General features: G+C 36.6%; 1 protein-coding gene across 5 annotated transcripts in view; it reads right to left on the bottom strand.

The window, feature by feature from the left end:
• The window catches only part of LOC150080131 (uncharacterized), a 660,399-nt gene that overhangs the window by 360,974 nt on the left and 279,424 nt on the right, over positions 1-20,001 (bottom strand). For all 5 annotated transcript variants that reach the window (XM_090382143.1, XM_090382148.1, XM_090382147.1 and 2 more), the window contains exon 13: positions 3,675-3,871. In XM_090382143.1, the coding sequence (XP_090238269.1) occupies positions 3,675-3,871 (197 nt within the window). The remainder of the gene's footprint in view (positions 1-3,674; positions 3,872-20,001) is intronic.

The following is a 20,001-nucleotide window of genomic DNA, read 5'->3' as shown; positions in this document are numbered from 1 at the left end:
ATTCCCCAACATGTAATACTCAACATATGGAAATTTGACTTTATGTAAGTTTTTGCCGGCCAGTGCTTAATTTCTCATTTTTCATATACAGGAAACCCTTGATTAATGCGGTTTTGAACAATGCGGTTTTAATTAGTGCGCAAAATTTTTTTCATACTATCCCCTTAATATATGTGTTATCAAATTTGATTAGTGCGCTGTTTTTTTTCTTGCGGTGCTTGGCAACTCACAACGGCGCCTGAAGTGGCAAATACGTGACATGCACTCACCAGGGTCTTCCAACTTAAATGCATGGGAATCGACTCTGAAACGCTCGATTTGCTCTGGTAACTCATATTCTTGTATAATTTTAACATTAATGTAGATATTACATCATCATGCTAAATGTACAATTAATGTATTTTAAGTAGTACATGATGTACGTTTGATTCTGATTTTTCACAATTTGTTCAATTTTAGTGATTCCTGTGTAGCATTTAGCGAGGATCTGGCACTAATTTCATCTAGTATGAAAGCTGTGTGAAAGTGCTCCGTAAAGTTCCAACTAGTCGCTGGGCAGTTCCTCAGCAATCCTTGATGAGTGCAGAAGTGCAGCAGGCTTATCGCTCATCCTACCAAAACAAATTTTTTTTTTAAATTATCTTTCATAGCTATGGACAGGAAAAAGGGTAATAAAAGAAAATTCATCACTTTGGATACTAAACTTGACATCATTAAGAGATTTAATAATGGCAAAACCAAAGCAAACATAGGTAGGGCACTAGGCTTTGGCGAGTCAACCATATGCGCCGTTTTGAACAAAGCAGGTGAGTACCGGGAAAAAGGCAAAATTGCATCTGCATCTTTAAGTATGCAATGCACTAGGAATAGAAGTCCATTAATGATTGAAATGGAAGATTTCTTTTTATTTGGTTTGTTTGTTTGTTGTTTGTTATTTGGTTTTTAGGAGCATTAGCAACTAAAGCCATATTGCTCCAGGAATATGCGGTGGTCATTCCCTGACCTTTCTGCATCCTCTGTATTTGGTGGTGACGGGCTCGAATTTTTATTTTGTTAGAAGATTGTAATCAGAAACGCATTCCTATTGATGGAAGAAGAGAAGGAAGAAATAGAGGAAGAAGAGAAGGAATTATCTAACGAAAACATATTGACTTGCAGGCAGCAACAAAATGAAAATGCTGACGAACCTCAAGATGAACCAAATGAGCAGCTGAGACGCTTCATCGCCAGAGAGATGGCAATGGTGAGGTTTGAGAAGATGGATGCTGACAGCGAACAATTCTTAAAAGTTAACAGAAGGGTGAATGATAGGCTTGCTTGCTACAAAAAATTTATGATGAAAAGAAAAAAGCCACTGACCCCTTCTCAAACTCCGCAGTGCCGTACTTATGAGCTGAAGACATCGATTCTGGCAACGATGCTCGAGAGGTAAAACTTACTGACATTATGCCTGTCTCCTCTCGTTTTATAATTTTATAATTTTGAAATTTTTTTGAATTGCACGCTTTTGTAATTTTTCCTGCACATGAGATTAAAAATTGAATAAATACAATAAATAATTCTATTTACATGTTCGATGAACATTTTTTTTTGATTCAATCAATTCAGCGAGCATAGTTGCGAGTGCTGCACAGGCATGGGGGAAATTTCCTGACTTATGTAGCATTCCGCGGAATGCAACCCTTACTTAAGCTGGGGAGTTCCTGTAATTTGATTTCAGGAAAGCTTTTTTTTTTTTTTTGATACTGTTGCATATGGAAGACTGCTGTACAAATTGGAGCAGTATGGCATTAAGGACAAGTTGCTAGAATGAATGAAAGGATGGTTGAGTGGGAGAAGACAGAGAGTGGTAATCAACAAACACTGCTCTTTGTGGACTAATGTTATTAGTGGAGTCCCAAAGGGTTTGGCGTTGGGCCCATTTTTGCTTTATTTTTTTTATCAACGATATTCATGAAGGTATATCAGGCTCAATGTCCAAGTTTGCAGATGATACAAAGGTTGGAAAAGTTGTTAATGACCATATTTTTTTTTTTTTTTTATGAAAACCCCAAACACGAAAGGTATCAAAACCTATAGTACTTAGTACCGTGCATGGGTTGAAGGAGAAGTATGGGGGAGGGGATGCCGGAAACTTTGCTCTAGAGACTAAACATGGGTTTCACCACTTCAAGCCTCCAATAAGCAAAGTGGTGGTATTTCACCGGTTGATGAAAGTCATCTACCACCTAGCTGGGCAGATGGGCTAAGACAAGGCAAATAAAGTTTAACATAGACAAATGCAAAGTACTGCATATGGGTAGCAATAACCACAGAGAAATGTACCAACTGTGCGCTACTAGGCTCAGGGTGGTAGAGAATGAAAAAGACTTGAGGCTGATTGTGCAGTCAAATATGTAGTTTTCTGAGCAGTGCAGACAGGCTGCCAGAGCAGGTCATGGGATCTTGTCAATGATATACAGGAATTTTGCTAGTAGGTATAAGGAGGTGATTATCCCTTTGTTTAAGGCAATGGCCAGGCTGTGCTTTGAGTACTCCATACAGGTCTGGAGGGCTCATTTTAGGTAGGATGTAAAGTTTCTAAAATGAGCACATAGCAGGGCAACAAGATTAGTGAGGGGAACAAAGGGATCCTCTTACCAAGAAAGATTTAAGTTCTACAAATTGCAGCGTCCGGATACTAGAACATCTGAGGTGATCTGATTGAGGTGTATAAGGCCTTGAATGGTTTGAGCAGGCCCAATGCTAATAGGATTCTTCCTCTTGCTCAGATCACAAACCTCAGGGAAATAAATTCTTAAGAAAGACAGTTGTGTATTAATTTGCCTTTACCCAGCAGGTAATTGAATGCAAGAACAAACTTGCAGAAGTTGTTGTGCAAGTTGATAGCTTAAATAATTTCAAGGAAGAACTGGAAAAACATTTTGAGCAGATGTGTGAAATTGGATATTTTTTTTTTTTTTTTTTTTTGCTGATGCTGTATAAGCTTGCTTTCTTGCATCATATGCCTCTGCTAATGCTAATAGTCGGTCCTTACTGTACTTATTTTATCGCAGCAGCAGCAGCATAAAGGAAAAAAAATGCTGGGTTATTCAGATTATTGATGTTTCGAATTATTGACGTTCTGATTTTCAATGTTGTAATGTATTCCTTTTAATTCTTTTCCTTCAAATTTCTTCTTTTCCTTTTAATTTGTTTTACATTAATCATTTTCCTCCTAACATCTCTGTTGGAGTTGAGTTTCTGGCTGTAATTTTTTTTTAAAATTTATATCTTAAGCTAAGGGAGAAAAAATATAAGACTATGAAACCTATAGATAATATGAACAAAACAATCAAGTTCAAGATTTAATAACTTAACACAGCTGGCCAGTGCAACAATCATTTACACTTTGGAACTAAACACAGCCTGGCATTTAATCCAATAATCAATAACTATTTAATATATAACAACTGTTGTTCAACCCAGTTTCCACATCCAAATCATGGTGTCTTGCTTATATTCCTACTTTATTTAACCAATAATTATTGTCCTTGCCTTATTATATCAACCATGAACTAGAGTCTACACAGAAAATGCAAATATAATAAAATTCAGGATAAGAAAAATAAGCGTTTTTTTTTTTTTTTTTCTCAAAAGAGACCATTGTTATTAGTAATTAATAGCTAAACTACCCTAAGCTTTGAGGAATGCACTTTTTTTGGTGGTCTTCCTCTCCCTCTCCCTCTGTTTCTTGTACGTGGACCTGCTCTATCATCAGATTCACCATTCTCTTCATCATGTTGATTGAGATGCTTCTGAAGTTCATCTGATGTAGCAAATCGCTGGTTACACTCAAAACAAGGCCAAGCATTCTCTTGCTCTTCCAATGCTATCAAATAATACAAAGAAAACCTATAGTGGAATATGCATACAAATATAATTTACTATAAAAGCAAATACAATAAAATGTGCAATAAAAACAAAATCAGTGGGAGGGATAATATACGAAAAAATTTCATTATAGTTCACTTGCATAATGAACATGTGGACAGAACTCCAGTTGCTTGGTTATATCATATGCCATTAAACCCAAGAAAAACTACAAAATACATCTAAGATGCAGACCAGAACGTTTCTCAACCTTATCCTTAACAAGTCCCCGACCCCACTTTGTTAACATTTTTGTAGAGATTCCGTTTTGCCCACAAGACTATTTTTATTAACTTACAATCAAGTTGTATTCCCGTATTTTTTCACTGACTACCAAAGCTCGAAATTCTGTTAAGTAATGAATATTAAAAGAAAAATAAATTGAAAAATCAAGTGTGGATAATTTGCGAACTGTACTAGTTAACTGTATAAAGTTTGAAACCAGTTTGCAGACCATAGGTTGAGAATCACTGCTCTAGAAAGAGGAAGTCTGATATTCCATGTGAGAGAAGGTCTTAAAAGAGTACGTATTTCTGATTTTAGCCCAAAATATTGTTATTACTTAATATATTTCACATCTTGATCATAGTCGTGTCACACCATAGTTTTAGTCACTTTTGTGCCAATAAAATCGAAATCCAACAACCATCTTGATCATATTCAATAAATCAATAAATAATTCATTTAAATTTTCTTTCTCTAATATTAATCTACTTTCCCCATAGTGAAATCACTCAATGTTAATAGGTGTATTCAAAGGTTGATCTAGTTGATAATCATCATTCAACTACAATTCCTTTCTTCATTCCCGATGTGAAGCATGTAAAGTACCAATTTCAAATGAAACCTTAGTGCATTAGAAGAATTTAAGTTACAGAATAAATGGGTGTATACCCCAGAGATGTGTAACTGAAAACTCATTAAGGGCAAGATTTTAGTAACTGCCAAGTGGTGTACCCCAATTCAGGCCTCAGAACAAAATAATCATATGCTCTGGTTCAAGAAGATTTACTTTTATTGGGAAATTCCATTTTTAAGGAAACTATAACACTTTTATGTGAAAAGGTGTGCTATATAACCAATTCTGCCTTGAGCAACAAGCATGATGTCGCTAAGAGATCGCAACATTTTTAAGGGGTGTAAAGAAAGCATTATTATTCATGTGGGGACTAATATCATTAACTGTAGATAAACTGATGTTCTGTTCAATACATATAAGACCATGCTGGAAAAATGTCAATAATTAAATTGGAGCATATATGTGCCTCTGCAATTATGCCAAGGCATGACAGTAGGCACTACATGCTATTTGTTGAAAGATTTGTAGATTAACTCAAGATGTGTGTGAGTGTGTGTGCTATGGGTGTTTCATGGCACATAAGCTACACTGGCTGTAGTACGCCTGTCCATAGAGTTGTGTTAGAAAATAATTCAGAATTGAAGGCATTTCAATTTCATTTTAGAAAAACTATTCAGAATCGATGGTATATTCTTGTCTATTGCCAAAGCCATTGGCCAAAACTTTTGCCCATCTCTGCTCCAACCTCTGTTGTCACTTCAGCCAAGAATAAAGTTGACCTGCTAGCATCCCATTTTTCTTCCAACTCCTGTATTAATGATCCTGGTAAAACACCTCCGGCCATTCCCAACACGCTCCATTCAATGCCTCCTGTGGTCTTCCGTCAAAAGGATGTCAGAATGATTTTGACAAATCTTGATGCTAAGAAAGCTCCAGGTCCTGATGGTATTTCTCCACTTGTTCTCAAAACCTGTGCTCCTCAACTTACTCCTGTTCTTTGCTGCCTTTTTTCACTTTCTTATTCAAAAGGTGTTTTTCCTTCTGCTCGAAAATTTGCTCATATCCAGTCAGTTCCTAAAAAGGGTAACAAATCTCTCCCATCCAATTATCGTCCCACTGCAATTACTTCTACTCTTTCTAAAGTAATGGAGAAATCAATTAACCTCCAACTCTTAAACTACCTAGAAACCTTCTGTCTGATCAACGATCGCCACTATGGATTCCGTCAGTGTCAATCCATTGGTGATATTCTGGCTTATGTAACCCACTTATGGACAAATTCAATGGAAAAGTTTGGGAAAACACAAGCGGTTGCTCTTGACATCTCAAAGGCTTTCGATCTTGTTTGGCATAAAGGTCTCCTAAACAAACTTCTACCTTATGGTTTGCCAACAGTTTTTTGTTATTGATTATCCAGTTTTCTCTCTGATCGCTCACTGAGGGTGATGGTTGATGGCTCTCTGTCTTCTAACTTCTCCACTACTGCTGGTGTCCCCAAAGGTTCAGTTCTTTCCCCCACTCTTTTCCTCTTGTATATTAATGACCTTCTTCCATTGACTGGAAATCTTATCCATAGTTTTGACGAATGCACATTGCATTCCACTTTCCATTTTGAGAAACCTTGCCCTGCTCAATCAGCTTCAACTTCTTGAAAATCTGCTACCAATTCCTTTAATGCTAATCTCCAGGTAATTCTCCAGTGGGGCAAAGACAACTTAGTTGATTTGAACCCTTCTAAAACTCAGTCTTGTCTTATATCTCGCAAAAAGGATTCTTCTGCTCCTATGCTTATCTTTGGTGACACTCCAATTTCTAGGCAAAATGATATATCTCTTTTGGGGATTACCCTGACTTTTAATCTCTCTTGGCACAAGCACATTACAAATATTGCTTCCTCTGCATCTAAAAGACTTGGTTTTATTTTTCACTCTCGGCATTACTTTTCTTCCAAACAGCTGTTCACTCTATACAAATCGCACATTCACCCTACCATGGAATATTGTTCCCATATCTGGGGCGGCGACCCCAAAACCTCTCTCAGGCTTCTAGATTCCATTCAAAAGAGGGCAGTTAGGTTAATTAATGACTCATCTCTAACAGTCTCTCCACTCGCTGTCTCATAAACGTACTGTTTCTGCTGCATGCCTTTTTCTACAGATACTTCCATGGGCACTGTTCTTCTGAATTGGCTTCTATAATTCCCACTCTCTCTTTCAAAACAGTCCGAACATGTGCAGCCCCCAGCCAACATCCATTTACTGTCCAACTTGAAACTCACAGAACCAACTTTTCATCTTCCTTGTTTATTCATTCAACTTCCATTTTCTGGAACAACCTTCCTTCCTACGTATTTCCTGAAAATTGCAGTCTACAGAAGTTCAAGTCCAATATCAACAAATATCTTCTTTCATCTTCTCAAACTCCAACCCAAGCACGGTACTAAGTACTATAGGTTCTAATACCTCTCGTGTTTGGGGTTTACATAAAAAAAAAAAAAAACAGATTGCAGCATATGGTTGATGGTACAAGAACCATTAGCAAGAAGTGATCATGGAGTTCTGAGTTGGATGATGAAGGGAGGGAAGGAGAGAGAGAGATAGCAATTATTCAAGACAAAGAAATGGGTTTTAATTTCATGAAAGGAGATTATGACAGGTGATACATGGACACTGTCAGTTGAGGAGATAGCACAAAGAGGTGCAAATACATTAGAATTATGGTCTATCTTCAAAGCTATAATAGAAGCCATGAAGGAAGAAAATATAGCATGAGAAGGACACAAATATTAATGAAAATGAGCTAGTCAGTTTAACTGAGCAGAATAAAATATGGCATGGGAGAGAGAGAGAGAGAGAGAGAACAGCAATAAAAAATATTAAATCTCCCTCAAAATAAAGGAGTTTTTCATGTACGTGAATATTGTACTAAAAAGAGACGAGCAAATTGGATCACAATCTTGTATAATGGGCAGAGAAAGTCTTAAATAACTCAGCTATTGCTGTGGATATATTAAACAGGTACTTTGCATCAATATTTACTGTGAAACACCCTACATAGTGTGGGGACACTGTGTGAGTAAAGCTGAGAAGCATGAAATTAGGGATATTAAAATTTCAGAAGACTATTAGAAAAATTTTTGAGCCTAAAGGTGAATGAGACTCCTGATGGCATATAGCCATTCATTTTTGAGAGAGGTGAAAAGAGAATACACGAACTACTATTAAGGTATTAAATATATAGGTAGTATATTAGTAGTAAAGCTAATATGAATTCAATTCCTTTGTGGCCACATCATAATATCAGATCAGATTGATAAAACAATAGTTCCCCTAGACCCATGCTGTGTCTGTACTAGAACTACAGTCTTGTCTAGTTGATCCTGCAATACATCTTTAACCAGCAACTCCATTATTTTCCTAGAACAGAAATTAAACTTACAGGTCTGTGATTACGCTTATCACCTTTCGTTCCCCCCTTTGTGAATTGGGGATACATTTGCACATCTCCAGTCCATGGGGACCTCCTCTGAGTCCAAGGATGCCTTCATAATCATGACTAAGGGCCAGCTTACTTCCTTTGCTGCTGCCTTTAATATAAATCGATAGATCCCATCCACTCCCAGGTGCCTTATATTTAAATTCAACAATTTCTCCTCCACTTTGCTCTCGGTGATTACAAAATCATTTGGCTCCCTGCTAGAGTTTGATAAGCTTCTGGCCTCCATTTCCATAAAGACTTCCTCATGTTTGAATGTAGATGCAAAATTCTCATTCAGTTTGTCAGCTATCTCAGCAGGTTCATCAACAATCAATATCAAGTGACCAATCTGATTTGTCCCCTTCATTCTACAGTTTACATAAGTAAAGAACTCTTTGCGGTTTTTCTTTGCATCCTTTGCCAAAGATTTCTCATAATTTGCCTTTTCTTGTCTAGCCTCCTTTGTGGCTTGATTATGGACTAACTTATATCTACCATAGTCTTCTGTGACATCTGATAATTTATATGCATCCCTATGCATTTTTCTTCTCTGTCACGAGTCTCATTAGTTCATCTGCCATCCATTTAGGCCTAAACCTGGAACAGTACTTCTTAGTTGCGAAAAAAGCCCAGTAGCATCCAAAATTACTTTATTGAATGGGATCAACTCTAGAATTTTTTGTTGGAAACTTCATCAGTTGATCCCATTGTATGGAATTTAAAAACTGTCCGAGACCACTGTGGTCACCTTTACGAAAGTAAATCCCATATCTGTTGTCACTGATGTGGTCATTGTCAGCAAGTGATTCCTTTATCTGCAGATTCTTAATGTATGTTTCTTAACTAACAGCATGACCCTTGCTCCCTTTCTGCACACATTCTACTCCCCAAATTCCAATTGAATTATGTACTGTCATTCATGTTATGATGAGAAGAGGCTGAAATCATTGGATAGCATTTTCTAAAAATTGTAATCTATTACAGTTCAAATTCCAGTGTTGGTCAACTTCTTTTGGAATCCTAACTCAACCTCAGTGCAAACCACCATTCGTCTTGAAGGTCACAGCTTAAAAATTAAACGAATGCCTTTGGATTACATCTAGTTGTGTTTTTAAAGTTGGAGAAAAGAAATCATTTAAAATTATGAATGTTATTATAAGTGTTCGTCATTTGGTAAAAGGTAGCCCAAGGCTTTTGTTTTTTCTGCCAAAAAAAAAATAAATAAATAATAAAATAAAACCAACTATATAGTTGGTTTTATTGATCATTTGCTTTCATGGTATGTTCCAAGACCTACCGTGGATGGCTGAAACTGCGGATATAAGTGAACACCCGCTGACCCCATATATAACGTGATTTTCTTGTACCTATATATGTTACGGGCAATATGATAAATCAGAAGGTATACATAATTACCGGCTATTATGTATAATTCCCAATAATATTGGAGAATATGCTTAATTTATCAAACATACCGGATATTATGAATAATCTCCAGTGCTTACTGGTAATATTGATTAATTGAAATTAGATGCCAAGAGAATAAAAAAAAAAATCAAAGTTTAATGTTATTTATTATTACAAGATAAACTATGATGACATTTTGAATTGCACAGTTTGTTACTATTTCTATAACTACATTTATTACTGTTGCATTTTCCTTTACAATTACATTTTTTGTAACCTTGACCACCAAATATGGAAAACTTCTCCCGCAAAGATAATTCTGAGTCTGGAACTTCCGCGATACTTATAAATTTTTCATGGCATATAGAAAACTCATTGCTGGTATAAATGTTGGCCAATTTCCCTTTCTTTGTACCCAATTTATATAGTCCACTATTGTCAATATCCATAATAACTGCCAAGCAATTTCTTGGGTCGCTTCTGGCTCTGTCAACACCAAGAATTCTTATACGCACCGTATCACCTACTTTTCCAGTAGGAAACTTTTTGTTAGACACGTTTATCATTTTTTTAGCTTGTATTTTAAGATTTTCTTCTACTGTTTTACGTTTTCTATATATTTGTGCTTTCCTATTCGCAACAATATTATCCAAGTCCTTGTTATTCTCTTTAATATGCTCCTTATTCTCCTCAACGTTCTCCATATTCTCTTCAACGTCCATTATATTGTCATTTTCAATTTCAATACTCTTTATGCTAGTGTCTCCTGCAATCTCTCCAGAATCATAAATATTTGATTCCTTCTCTATCATATGATCATTTTTAAATTGCTTCATTTCTAGTTCTTCCTCTTCTTTTAAATTAACAAAAACTTGGGAAGCCATGAGGTTTTGAGGCCAATTTTAATGGGAGAACCAAACATAGCTTCATATGGACTGCATTTAATTCCTTGGTGATATGCTCTATTTTTCATTAATTGAAAAAATCGTAATCCTTCACTCCAGTTGCATGTTTCATTAGTTTCTAGCCACGTACTGAATATATTCTCTATGTCCTGGTTTGCACGTTCGACAGAACCTTGACTCTGGCTGTGCCGAGGTTTACCAGGTACGATTTTGAGTTCTTCCCAAGAAGAACATAATTCTTCGATAACTTTATTCGTGAATTAGCGACCGTTATCGCTTTGAAGAATAGAAGGAACTCCAAAAATAGTAAATATATCCAATAAAACATAAGCAACTTCTTCAGCACATTTGCTTTTTAAGGGACGCAATTGTACAAATTTTGTTAGGTGGTCTTGATATACAAGAATAAATTTGTATCCCTTGTCTTGCTGACTTTGCATGTCAATCAGGTCTACCTGACACCTACTATTCATTTCGTTAAACACAAGTGGCTTAACCACTAAGCCTTTTTTAGGAACTTTACTTTTCTTCTGACAAGGCTCACATAAGTTTAAATATACCATTACAGACTCAGCGGTTATATTTTTACACTTTTTTTGAATTTTGTTCATCACCCAATTTCTTCCCGCATGGCCAATAGCTATATGAATATTATGTATTGTATCAAAAATTTCCTCAGTGCAGACATAATATTTTATGCTTTGGTTATTTCCTTGAACAGGGTAAATCAATTTATTACAATCACCTACTTTAATTATATCGTAGCGCTTGAGTCTTTGGTAATCTGCTGGAGTTTTCCCTGTGGTTTTCAATTTTAGTGCAAAAATGTCATTTATCAGCTGTATATATTTTTATTTCATTATAAAACCTTTGTTACTGCATTTTGTTTCTATTACTTTCGTTAAATTTGCAGTAAAATGTCTTTCATTCTTTCAATGGTATCCACAACTGTTACACTTTGGCAAACTACAAAAATTTTCATTACATGTTCATTTCTAATTGTTTTTCAAAGAAAACTTACCTATGGACATAAACTAAATAGGTTTAACCTTATCTATAAGTATTTGCTTATTGGAGGCTTGAAGTGGTGAAACCCATGTTTAGTCTCTAGAGCAAAGTTTCCGGCATCCCCCCCCATACTTCTCCTTCAACCCATGCTTTTTTAACCCAAGCACGGTACTAAGTACTATAGGTTCTAATACCTCTCGTGTTTGGGGTTCACATAAAAAAAAATAATAATAAAATAAAATAACGTTGCATTAAAGGGTAAGAATGCAGACTCAATGGTCATTCTAGTTCAGCCCAAAAATGCTGCACTAATTAAATGCTGATGTGTTGTTGTATGCACTTTAAGGGATGCAAAGAAAAACAGCAAGGAGTTCTTTACTTATGTAAACTCTAGAAGGAAGGGGACGAATCAGATTGATCCACTTGATATCGATGGTTCAACTGTTCATGATCCTGCTCAGGTAGCTAACAAACTAAATCAATATTTTGCATCTACATTCACGCATGAGGAGTTATTCAGGAAGGAGAATGCCATAGATGAAGTAAACACTGGCAGTGAGCTAGATGATCTTGTAATAATTGAGAGTAAAGTGGAGGAGAAATTGTTGAAGATAAATACAAGAAAGGCACCTGGGGTGCTTTTCTTGGGATCAATCCGGTTATATTAAAAGAGGCAGCAAAGGAAGTAAGCAATACATTAGCCATAATTATGAGAGCTTCCTTGGACTCAGGGGAGGTATCCACAGACTGGAGATGTGCAAATGTAACCCGAATTCACAAAGGAGGATCAAAGGCTGACACAAGTAATTAAAGACCTGTGAGTTTAACTTCTGTTCCAGGAAAATTAATGGAAGCACTGGTTAAAGAAGCACTGCAGGATCATCTTGACAACAATTCAGTTATAGCTCAGACCTCAGACACAGCATGGTTTTGTTAAGGGAAGGTCTTGCCTGACCAATTTGATTGGATACTATGATGTAGTCACAAAAGAATTGGATGCAGGGAATAACTTTGATATTATATATTTGGATCTTAGAAAGGCTTTTGATACTGTTCACATGGAAGACTGCTGCACAAATTGGAGCAGTGTGGCATTGGTGGCAAATTTTTGCTATGGATAAAGGGATGGTTGAGTGGCAGAAGACAGAGAGTGGTAATTAATGGAGACTGCTCATTGTGGACTAATGTTATTAGTGGAGTCCCTCAGGGTTCAGTGTTGGGTCCATTGTTGTTTTCTGTATTTATAAATAATATTGATGATGGTATATCAACAAAAGACGACACAAAGGTTGACAGGGTTGTTAAGGACACTACTGACGCTATGCTGCTGCAACAGGATCTGGAAAGGTTGAGAAAATGGGCTGAGAGGTGGCAAATGAAGTTTAACATTGACAAATGTAAAGTACTACATATGGGGAAACAGCAACCCCAGAGCAACGTATCAACTCTGTGGTACTACACTGACAGTGGTAGAGAATGAAAAGGACCTGGGGGTAATTGTGCAGGCAGATATGAAGTTCTCTGAGCAGTGCAGACGGGCTGCAAGAGTAGCTCAAGGTGTCTTATCAATGATATACAGGAATTTTTCTAGCAGGGATAGGTAGGTGATTATTCCTTGTATAAGGCAATGGTCAGGCCACACCTTGAGTACTGTATACAGGTCTACATCCTCATTTCAAGAAGGATGTAGAGCTGCTGGAACGAGTACAGAGAAGGGCAACAAGGTTAGTGAACGGAACGAAGGGTTGCTCTTACGAAGAAAGGCTTAAGTTTTGCAAATTACAGTATTTGGAGACTAGGCACCGGTGAGGTGATCTGATAGAGGTGTACAAAGGCTTGAATGGTTTGAGCATGCGCTCAATGCTGATGGGATACTGCCTCTTGCTCAGAATAATCACCTGAGAGGGCATAAATTCAAATTGAGGAAAGACAGATGTAGGATAGATGTGTTGAAATTTGTCTTTAGCCAGCGGGTAGTTGGTTGGTGGAACAGACTTCCATCCCTTGTTGTGGTAGTTGATAGCCTACACAAATTTAAGGCTCAGCTGGACAGGTATTTCGAACGAACGGAGGGGTGAAGTGGAAGGGTTTTTTTTTTTTTTTTTTTTGACTGATGCTGCATAAGCTTGCTTTCTTGCATCATAAGCGTCTAGCATCTACTAATGCTAATAACATTGCATTAAACAGTAAGAATGCAGACTCAGTTGTCGTTCTAGTTCAGCCCAACAACGCTGCACTAATTAAATGCTGATGTTGTTGTATGTTGCACTAAACAGTAGAAATGTAGACACAGTGGTCGTTCTTGTTCAGCACAACAGCACTGCACTAACTAAATGGCAGTATATTATAGGTTTTAGAAGCCGCTAGTCGGCTCGACAGTGTGCAGAAGCACTTCCCTTCATTTCATTCATATGATTTCTGTGTCCTATTTATCAAATACACCAGCGAGCACTGGAGAATATGTAAAATGGCCGGTTTATTTAATAAATTGCTATATATTTATTAAATTCTCCAATATTATTGGCGATTATACATATTAACCGGTAATTATTCATAATTACCGTATTAATCAAATTTACTGTAACATACATATAAAAAGTTTGACTGATAAAAAAAACACACACTAAGACATTATCAACATTAAATACAGTAATAATAAAGTACAGCAGACTCTCAATTTACCGGGATTGGATTAACCGGGACACTTCATGACTCCAAATAAAAAATAAAAAATAAAAAATAAAAAAAAAATCAAAGAATTCTTTACTTATGTAAACTCTAGAATGAAGAGGACGAATCAGATTGGTTTACTTGATATCGATTGTTGATGAACCTGCTGAGATAGCTGACAAACTGAATGAGGTTGGTTGGTTGGTTATTTGGTTTTTAGGAGCATTAGCAACTAAGGCCATATTGCTCGGGGATATGCGGTGGTCATTCTCTGACCTTTCCACATCCTCCATATTTGGTGGTGACGGGCTCAAACCCCGGTCTAATCAAGAAGCGTATGCTACGTACTGATGCTCCTTCCCACCTGGCTACGGAGGCACCAACTGAATGAGTATTTTGCATCTACATTCAAACATGAGGAAGTTTTTATGGAAGTGGAGGCCAGAAACTTATCAAACTCTAGTAGGGAGCTAGATGTTTGAATTTCACATGTGTGAAATTTGAAATAAACCTGAAAATGGAAGTAACTAATGGTATCGAATATATATATATATATATATATATATATATATATACGAACCAGTTCCACTGAAGAAAGAAGTCGAAAAAGCCATCAGAAAATTAACATGTCGCAAGTCACCTGGAATTCATTAAAGCTACAGGTGTGAAGGGTGCCGAGTTTTTTCATAAAATAATTGTAAAAATTTGGGAAACGGGATGGTGGAAATCAGATTGGAAGAAATCGATTTTCATTCCCTTACCAAAAAAAAAAAAAAAAAAAAGGACTGAAAATTTGCTCAAATTACAGGACTATTAGCGTAATTTCTCATGCTAGCAAGATTCTTCTTAAAATCATATTAAACAGAATCTCAAGAAAACTTGAAGAAATGCCAGAAGAGCAAGCAAGTTTCAGAAGGGATAGAGGAACCAGAGATCTGATCTTAAGTCTATGACTGATTATTGAAAAATGCAAAGAATTCAATGTTCCAGTCATTTTGTGTTTTATGGATTATGCAAAAGCATTTGATTGTGTTCAACATGAGAAACAATGACTATTATGGGTTTCCCAATCCACATAATTCAGCTGATTAAACTACTGTATCAGGAACAGGAAGGAACTGTGAGAATGAACATGGGAAACACGAACTTTTTCGCCAAAGGTAACGGTGTCAGGCAGGGCTGTATTTTGTCACCTCACCTTTTTAATCTTTATGCTGAAGATATCATGTGTGAAGCTTTGGAAGATTTAGAGACTGCCATCAAAATTGGAGGACTTAAGATAAACAACCTTCATTATGCAGATGATACTGTGCTAATTTGTAATTCTAAGGATCATCTTAAAGAAACTCTGAGGAGAGTATATGAAACAAGTAAGAAAAAAGGATTGTTTCTGAATGTGTGTAAAACTAAAATTATGGTGATTGGTGATAATCTCAGTTCCAGTAAAGTGAAGGTTAATGGGCAAGGTATCGAAAAATTGATGAATTTGATTACTTAGGGTCAAGAATAAATAAAAGTAGTGACTACTCAAATGATGTAAAGAGATTACAGGCAATTGCTAAAATGTTGGTCGCTGATCTGATAAAATTATGGAGAGATCATGATCTGCCCCTATGAAGCTGAGAATCATTGATTCGTTAATTTTTCCAGTTCCCACTTATACGGAAGTGTTCCACGTACTATAATGAGGTAAACTCCTCTTATTAATTTACTAATATTATTATCAACGTAGAACATATTGAGTATTACAGCTCTGATTCATACTATCCTCTTATGGACGTGAAGGATGGAATCTGAAAAGAGTTGATAGGAAGAAAATTGAGGCATTTGAAATATGGTGTTACAAGAGAATACTGCATATTTCTTACTTGGATCGAAAAACAAATGAGAGGTTATTGAATAAAATTGGCAGGCCTAAAATTCTTCTTCATAGCATCAACAAAAGAAAACTCTAGTTTTTTGGACATATAGTAAGAAGGGAAAACTTTCTGTTGAAGAATATAATGGAAGGAAAAACCGAGGGGAAGAGGTGCAGAGGAGGATCTGCAACTAGGTGGAAAGATGGGATCAATGAACTTCTGGGCATGACACTTTGCGATGCTGCTTGTATAGCACACGATCAATGCAGTTGATCGTGTGCTATATAAGGAGAGGTATGTGACTGGAAGAAGATATATTCCAATTATTCCAAAAATTAAAGAGAGATAAAAAATAATAAAAACAAATAAGAAAAAATAGAATACAGCCTAATTTGTTTCTATATATATATATATATATTCAGTTCAACTATTGTTTTGTCAGTGGTGTGGTTTGGCCATGGAGTACTAGGCTTTCTGTCTTATTATTTTTCGCTGCACAAAAGGACCACCACTATGCAAATCTATTGCTTTGGCAGTTTGATCTTAGTATCATTCCATCGCTGCATGGATTTGTTTAGCGTTCGAAATGCAGTGATTCCCTGACTGTTATTGGCCCCGTGGTCCTCTGTCAAGATGGGGCATAATGGTCAGTCTATTTTATTTCATTTTATTAATTATTGTTTTCAGTTTATTTGATCAAGTAATGTTGTTAGTTCACGTTTCCACCTTAGTGAGATTTCACATAATTCGGAAACGGGTGCGTACTAGGGGATGCTGCAAAATTTCTTTTAATTGGCTTAATTTTCTAAATTATTTTAGGAATGTTGCTTCAACACTACCCTCTTCTTTATCCCCCCCCCTATTTTTCTGTTCTTTTGTTATTTTGTTTGGTTAAGTTCATTTTCACTCTACTGGTTTGCCATGCTACTGGCAAATATCCTATTTTAGCATATATATATATATATATATACACCCTCATTTACACTATTTAAAAATTTAATATCTAAATCTAATTGTCATTAAACATAATTCCAATATATATATATACAGTAGACTCTCAATTTTCCGGGATGGATGGTAAAAAAAAAAAGTTCCTGGATAATTGATTTCCAGGTTAATCCAAAAATACAGCAAATCCCCGACATACGTAAGAGTACGTTCCAGGACCTCTTACACGTCGAATTTTATGTAACTAACTCGAAATGACTAATAAAATATTGCTACTATATCCTTGATATACCAAAATTACAAAAACTACATAACATCCCCAGAAGAATGAAGAAAAATAGTTATATATTTTTAATTAGTTTAATTAAAAACTTTATCTGGGGAAAGCAGTTAAGTAGCCAGAGTGGCACATAAGAAAAGAAAATATAAAAGGGGAAAAAAAAATGCATGTTATTGTACTGTTAAAACTGATTTTTATTTCGTAGCCTGGGTTATTATAGTTAAATTATATATTTAACTATAATAACCGATAAGTTATAATTATAGTCACTGAAAAAACGGGTGCTTGCCCTTGAGAATAATGCATCTGGGAGCTCGTCAGGGACTCAAATCTCCAGCAATCTACCAAGTGATGCACATCTGATTCGGGCCTCAAAACAGAAAAACCAAGTGCAAACTACTCTGGTTAAAAAGGACATTGTTTTATTAGGAGACTCCATTGTCAGGGAAATGGGGAATAATTTTTGTAATAAGGATAGGTTGAGTAGAAGCAGGGTATGTCTGCTGGGAGCAACTATTAATGATGTCACCAACAGATTGTCAGATTTTAGGGGGGGGGGGTAAAGAGAATATTATTATTCATGTGGGGACTAATGGCATTAAACATACACGACCTGACGATTTGTTGGAAAAATACAGGACTATGCTGAGGAAATGCTGCGAGCTAGGCCACAATGTCTATGTGTCTGCAATTCTGCCCAGACACGATAGGAGGGATTATATATGTTAAAAGCCTTGTGGATTAACTCAAGACTTGAAGGACTCTGCAAGGCTTTGGAGGGGAGGGTGAAATTTCTATCAGCATGACCCACACTTGTAGGTAGAAGGAATTTGTTTTGTAGAGATGGGATACACTTAAACAAAGGTGGTGCAAACGTTTTTGCCAGTATTATTGAGGATACCTTAAAGGTTCAGGGAAACTGCTAGTTAGGAGGGGGGGGGTAATACTGACACACGTTTATCTGATAATATTGGTCAAAGTAACTCTTGCACATACCTCAAGAGTTCTTATCTGTTTCTCCAACTGGACATATTAACTAGATGTTCTGGCGGCAGAAAGGTTTCAAGTGAGCGGGTAGCTAATGCCAGGGAAGCAAGCCTAAAAAACTTCAAGGGTTGTGTTAGGTTAGTTAAATATACAAGAACAGTAAGTCTTAATTGTTAATATAGTAATGTTAGAAGTGTTGTCAATAAAATGAGCGAATTCGAACTGCTGATTAAAACAAGTAACGTGGACATAATAGGGCTTAGGGAGACATGGCGCCACACGGAAATTGGGGATGATGAGTTTCAGTATGGCTTGTATAATGTATTTAGGAAGGATAGGGTAGATAGAAGGGGTGGTGGGGTAATGCTTCTTATCAGAAGCAGCCTGAGTGCTACGATAGCTTTCCCAGGTTCAGACGTTTCACATACTAGTATAGAATCTGTATGGTGTGAGATAGTTGGAAACAAAGGTATAATGTGAGTAGGAGTAATCTACAGACCAGGTGATTGTGAAGATTATGACGAAAGCCTATACATGCAAACGGAATGGGCAAGTAAGCGTCAATGTCTTATTATGGGTGATTTCAATTTGCCTCTAACTGATTGGAGTAAATGGGAAGGAAACTCGACATGGGGAACAAAATTTTTAAATCAACTAGATGACTTATTTGTATCAACATGTCAGGGAAAGTACTAGAGAAAAGAATATCCTAGACCTCATCATCACCCATGAATCAGATGACATAACAGGGCTGACAGTAGAGGAACCAGTAGCAGGAAGTGATCACGGAGTTCTATGGTGGATGATGATGAGAGGGGTAGCAGTAAAAGGCAAAGGAATGGGTTTTAATTTCAGAAAAGGAAATTACGATGCCTTAAGGTACTACATGGCCTCTATTAACTGGGTAGATATCGCACAGAGAATGCATACAATTGAACTGTTGTATGCTTTTAAAACATTACTCACAGATGCCTTGAATATATATTTACCATTAAAAAAATACTCCGCGAGGAGGGTTCCATGTTGGATGAATAGTGAAGTTGCCACATTGCTTGAGCAGAAAAAGTATTGAAGCCTATAACAGCTACAAGATGATCTGTAATACAGCCACAGAAAACGTTTGACAGGCAAAGGCAGTTTATGAGAAATCACTAGCAAACAGAGAAAAGAGGGTGGGGGGGGATAAGGAATTCTTCACATATATAAATGCCAAGAAGAGCAGGACAAACCAGATCGGACCTTTATGTAAGGGAAAGGGGATAGTATTAAATACACCAGCTGCCATTGCAGATGAACTCAACAGTTATTTTGCATCGATATTTACATAGGAAAAACCTTTTCTGGCAATGGGAAATTGTGGGAGCGAAGTTGAAAAATATGTAATTAATGATATTGAAATTTCGCAAGATTATTTAATGAAAAAACTTTCGAGCCTACAGGCCAGTAAGGTTCCTGGAGTTGATGGAATATACCCTATAATCTTAAGGGAGGCGGCAAGTGAGTGCATTGAACCATTGAGGCTAATTATGCGAGCATCACTAGACTCTGGGGAGATTCTGTTGGATTGGAAAGGTGCCAATGTATCTCCCATAAATAAGGCTCTAAGAGTGAAGTGGGAAATTATTGACCTGTCAGTCTACTTCAGTGGTAGGGAAAATCATAGAGGCAATGATTAAAGGGTGGAATTCAGGATCATTTGGATAGAATTGAAATTCTCAACGATACTCAGCATGGTTTTGTAAAGGGAAA

This window comes from Mastigoproctus giganteus, chromosome 9 (assembly GCF_048544385.1).
Source record: "Mastigoproctus giganteus isolate SK-2022 chromosome 9, ASM4854438v1, whole genome shotgun sequence".
In the NCBI taxonomy this organism is placed as follows: Eukaryota; Metazoa; Arthropoda; class Arachnida; order Uropygi; family Thelyphonidae; genus Mastigoproctus; species Mastigoproctus giganteus.
Note: the sequence above shows the minus strand (reverse complement) of the source record. Positions and strands in the feature narration are given on the sequence as shown.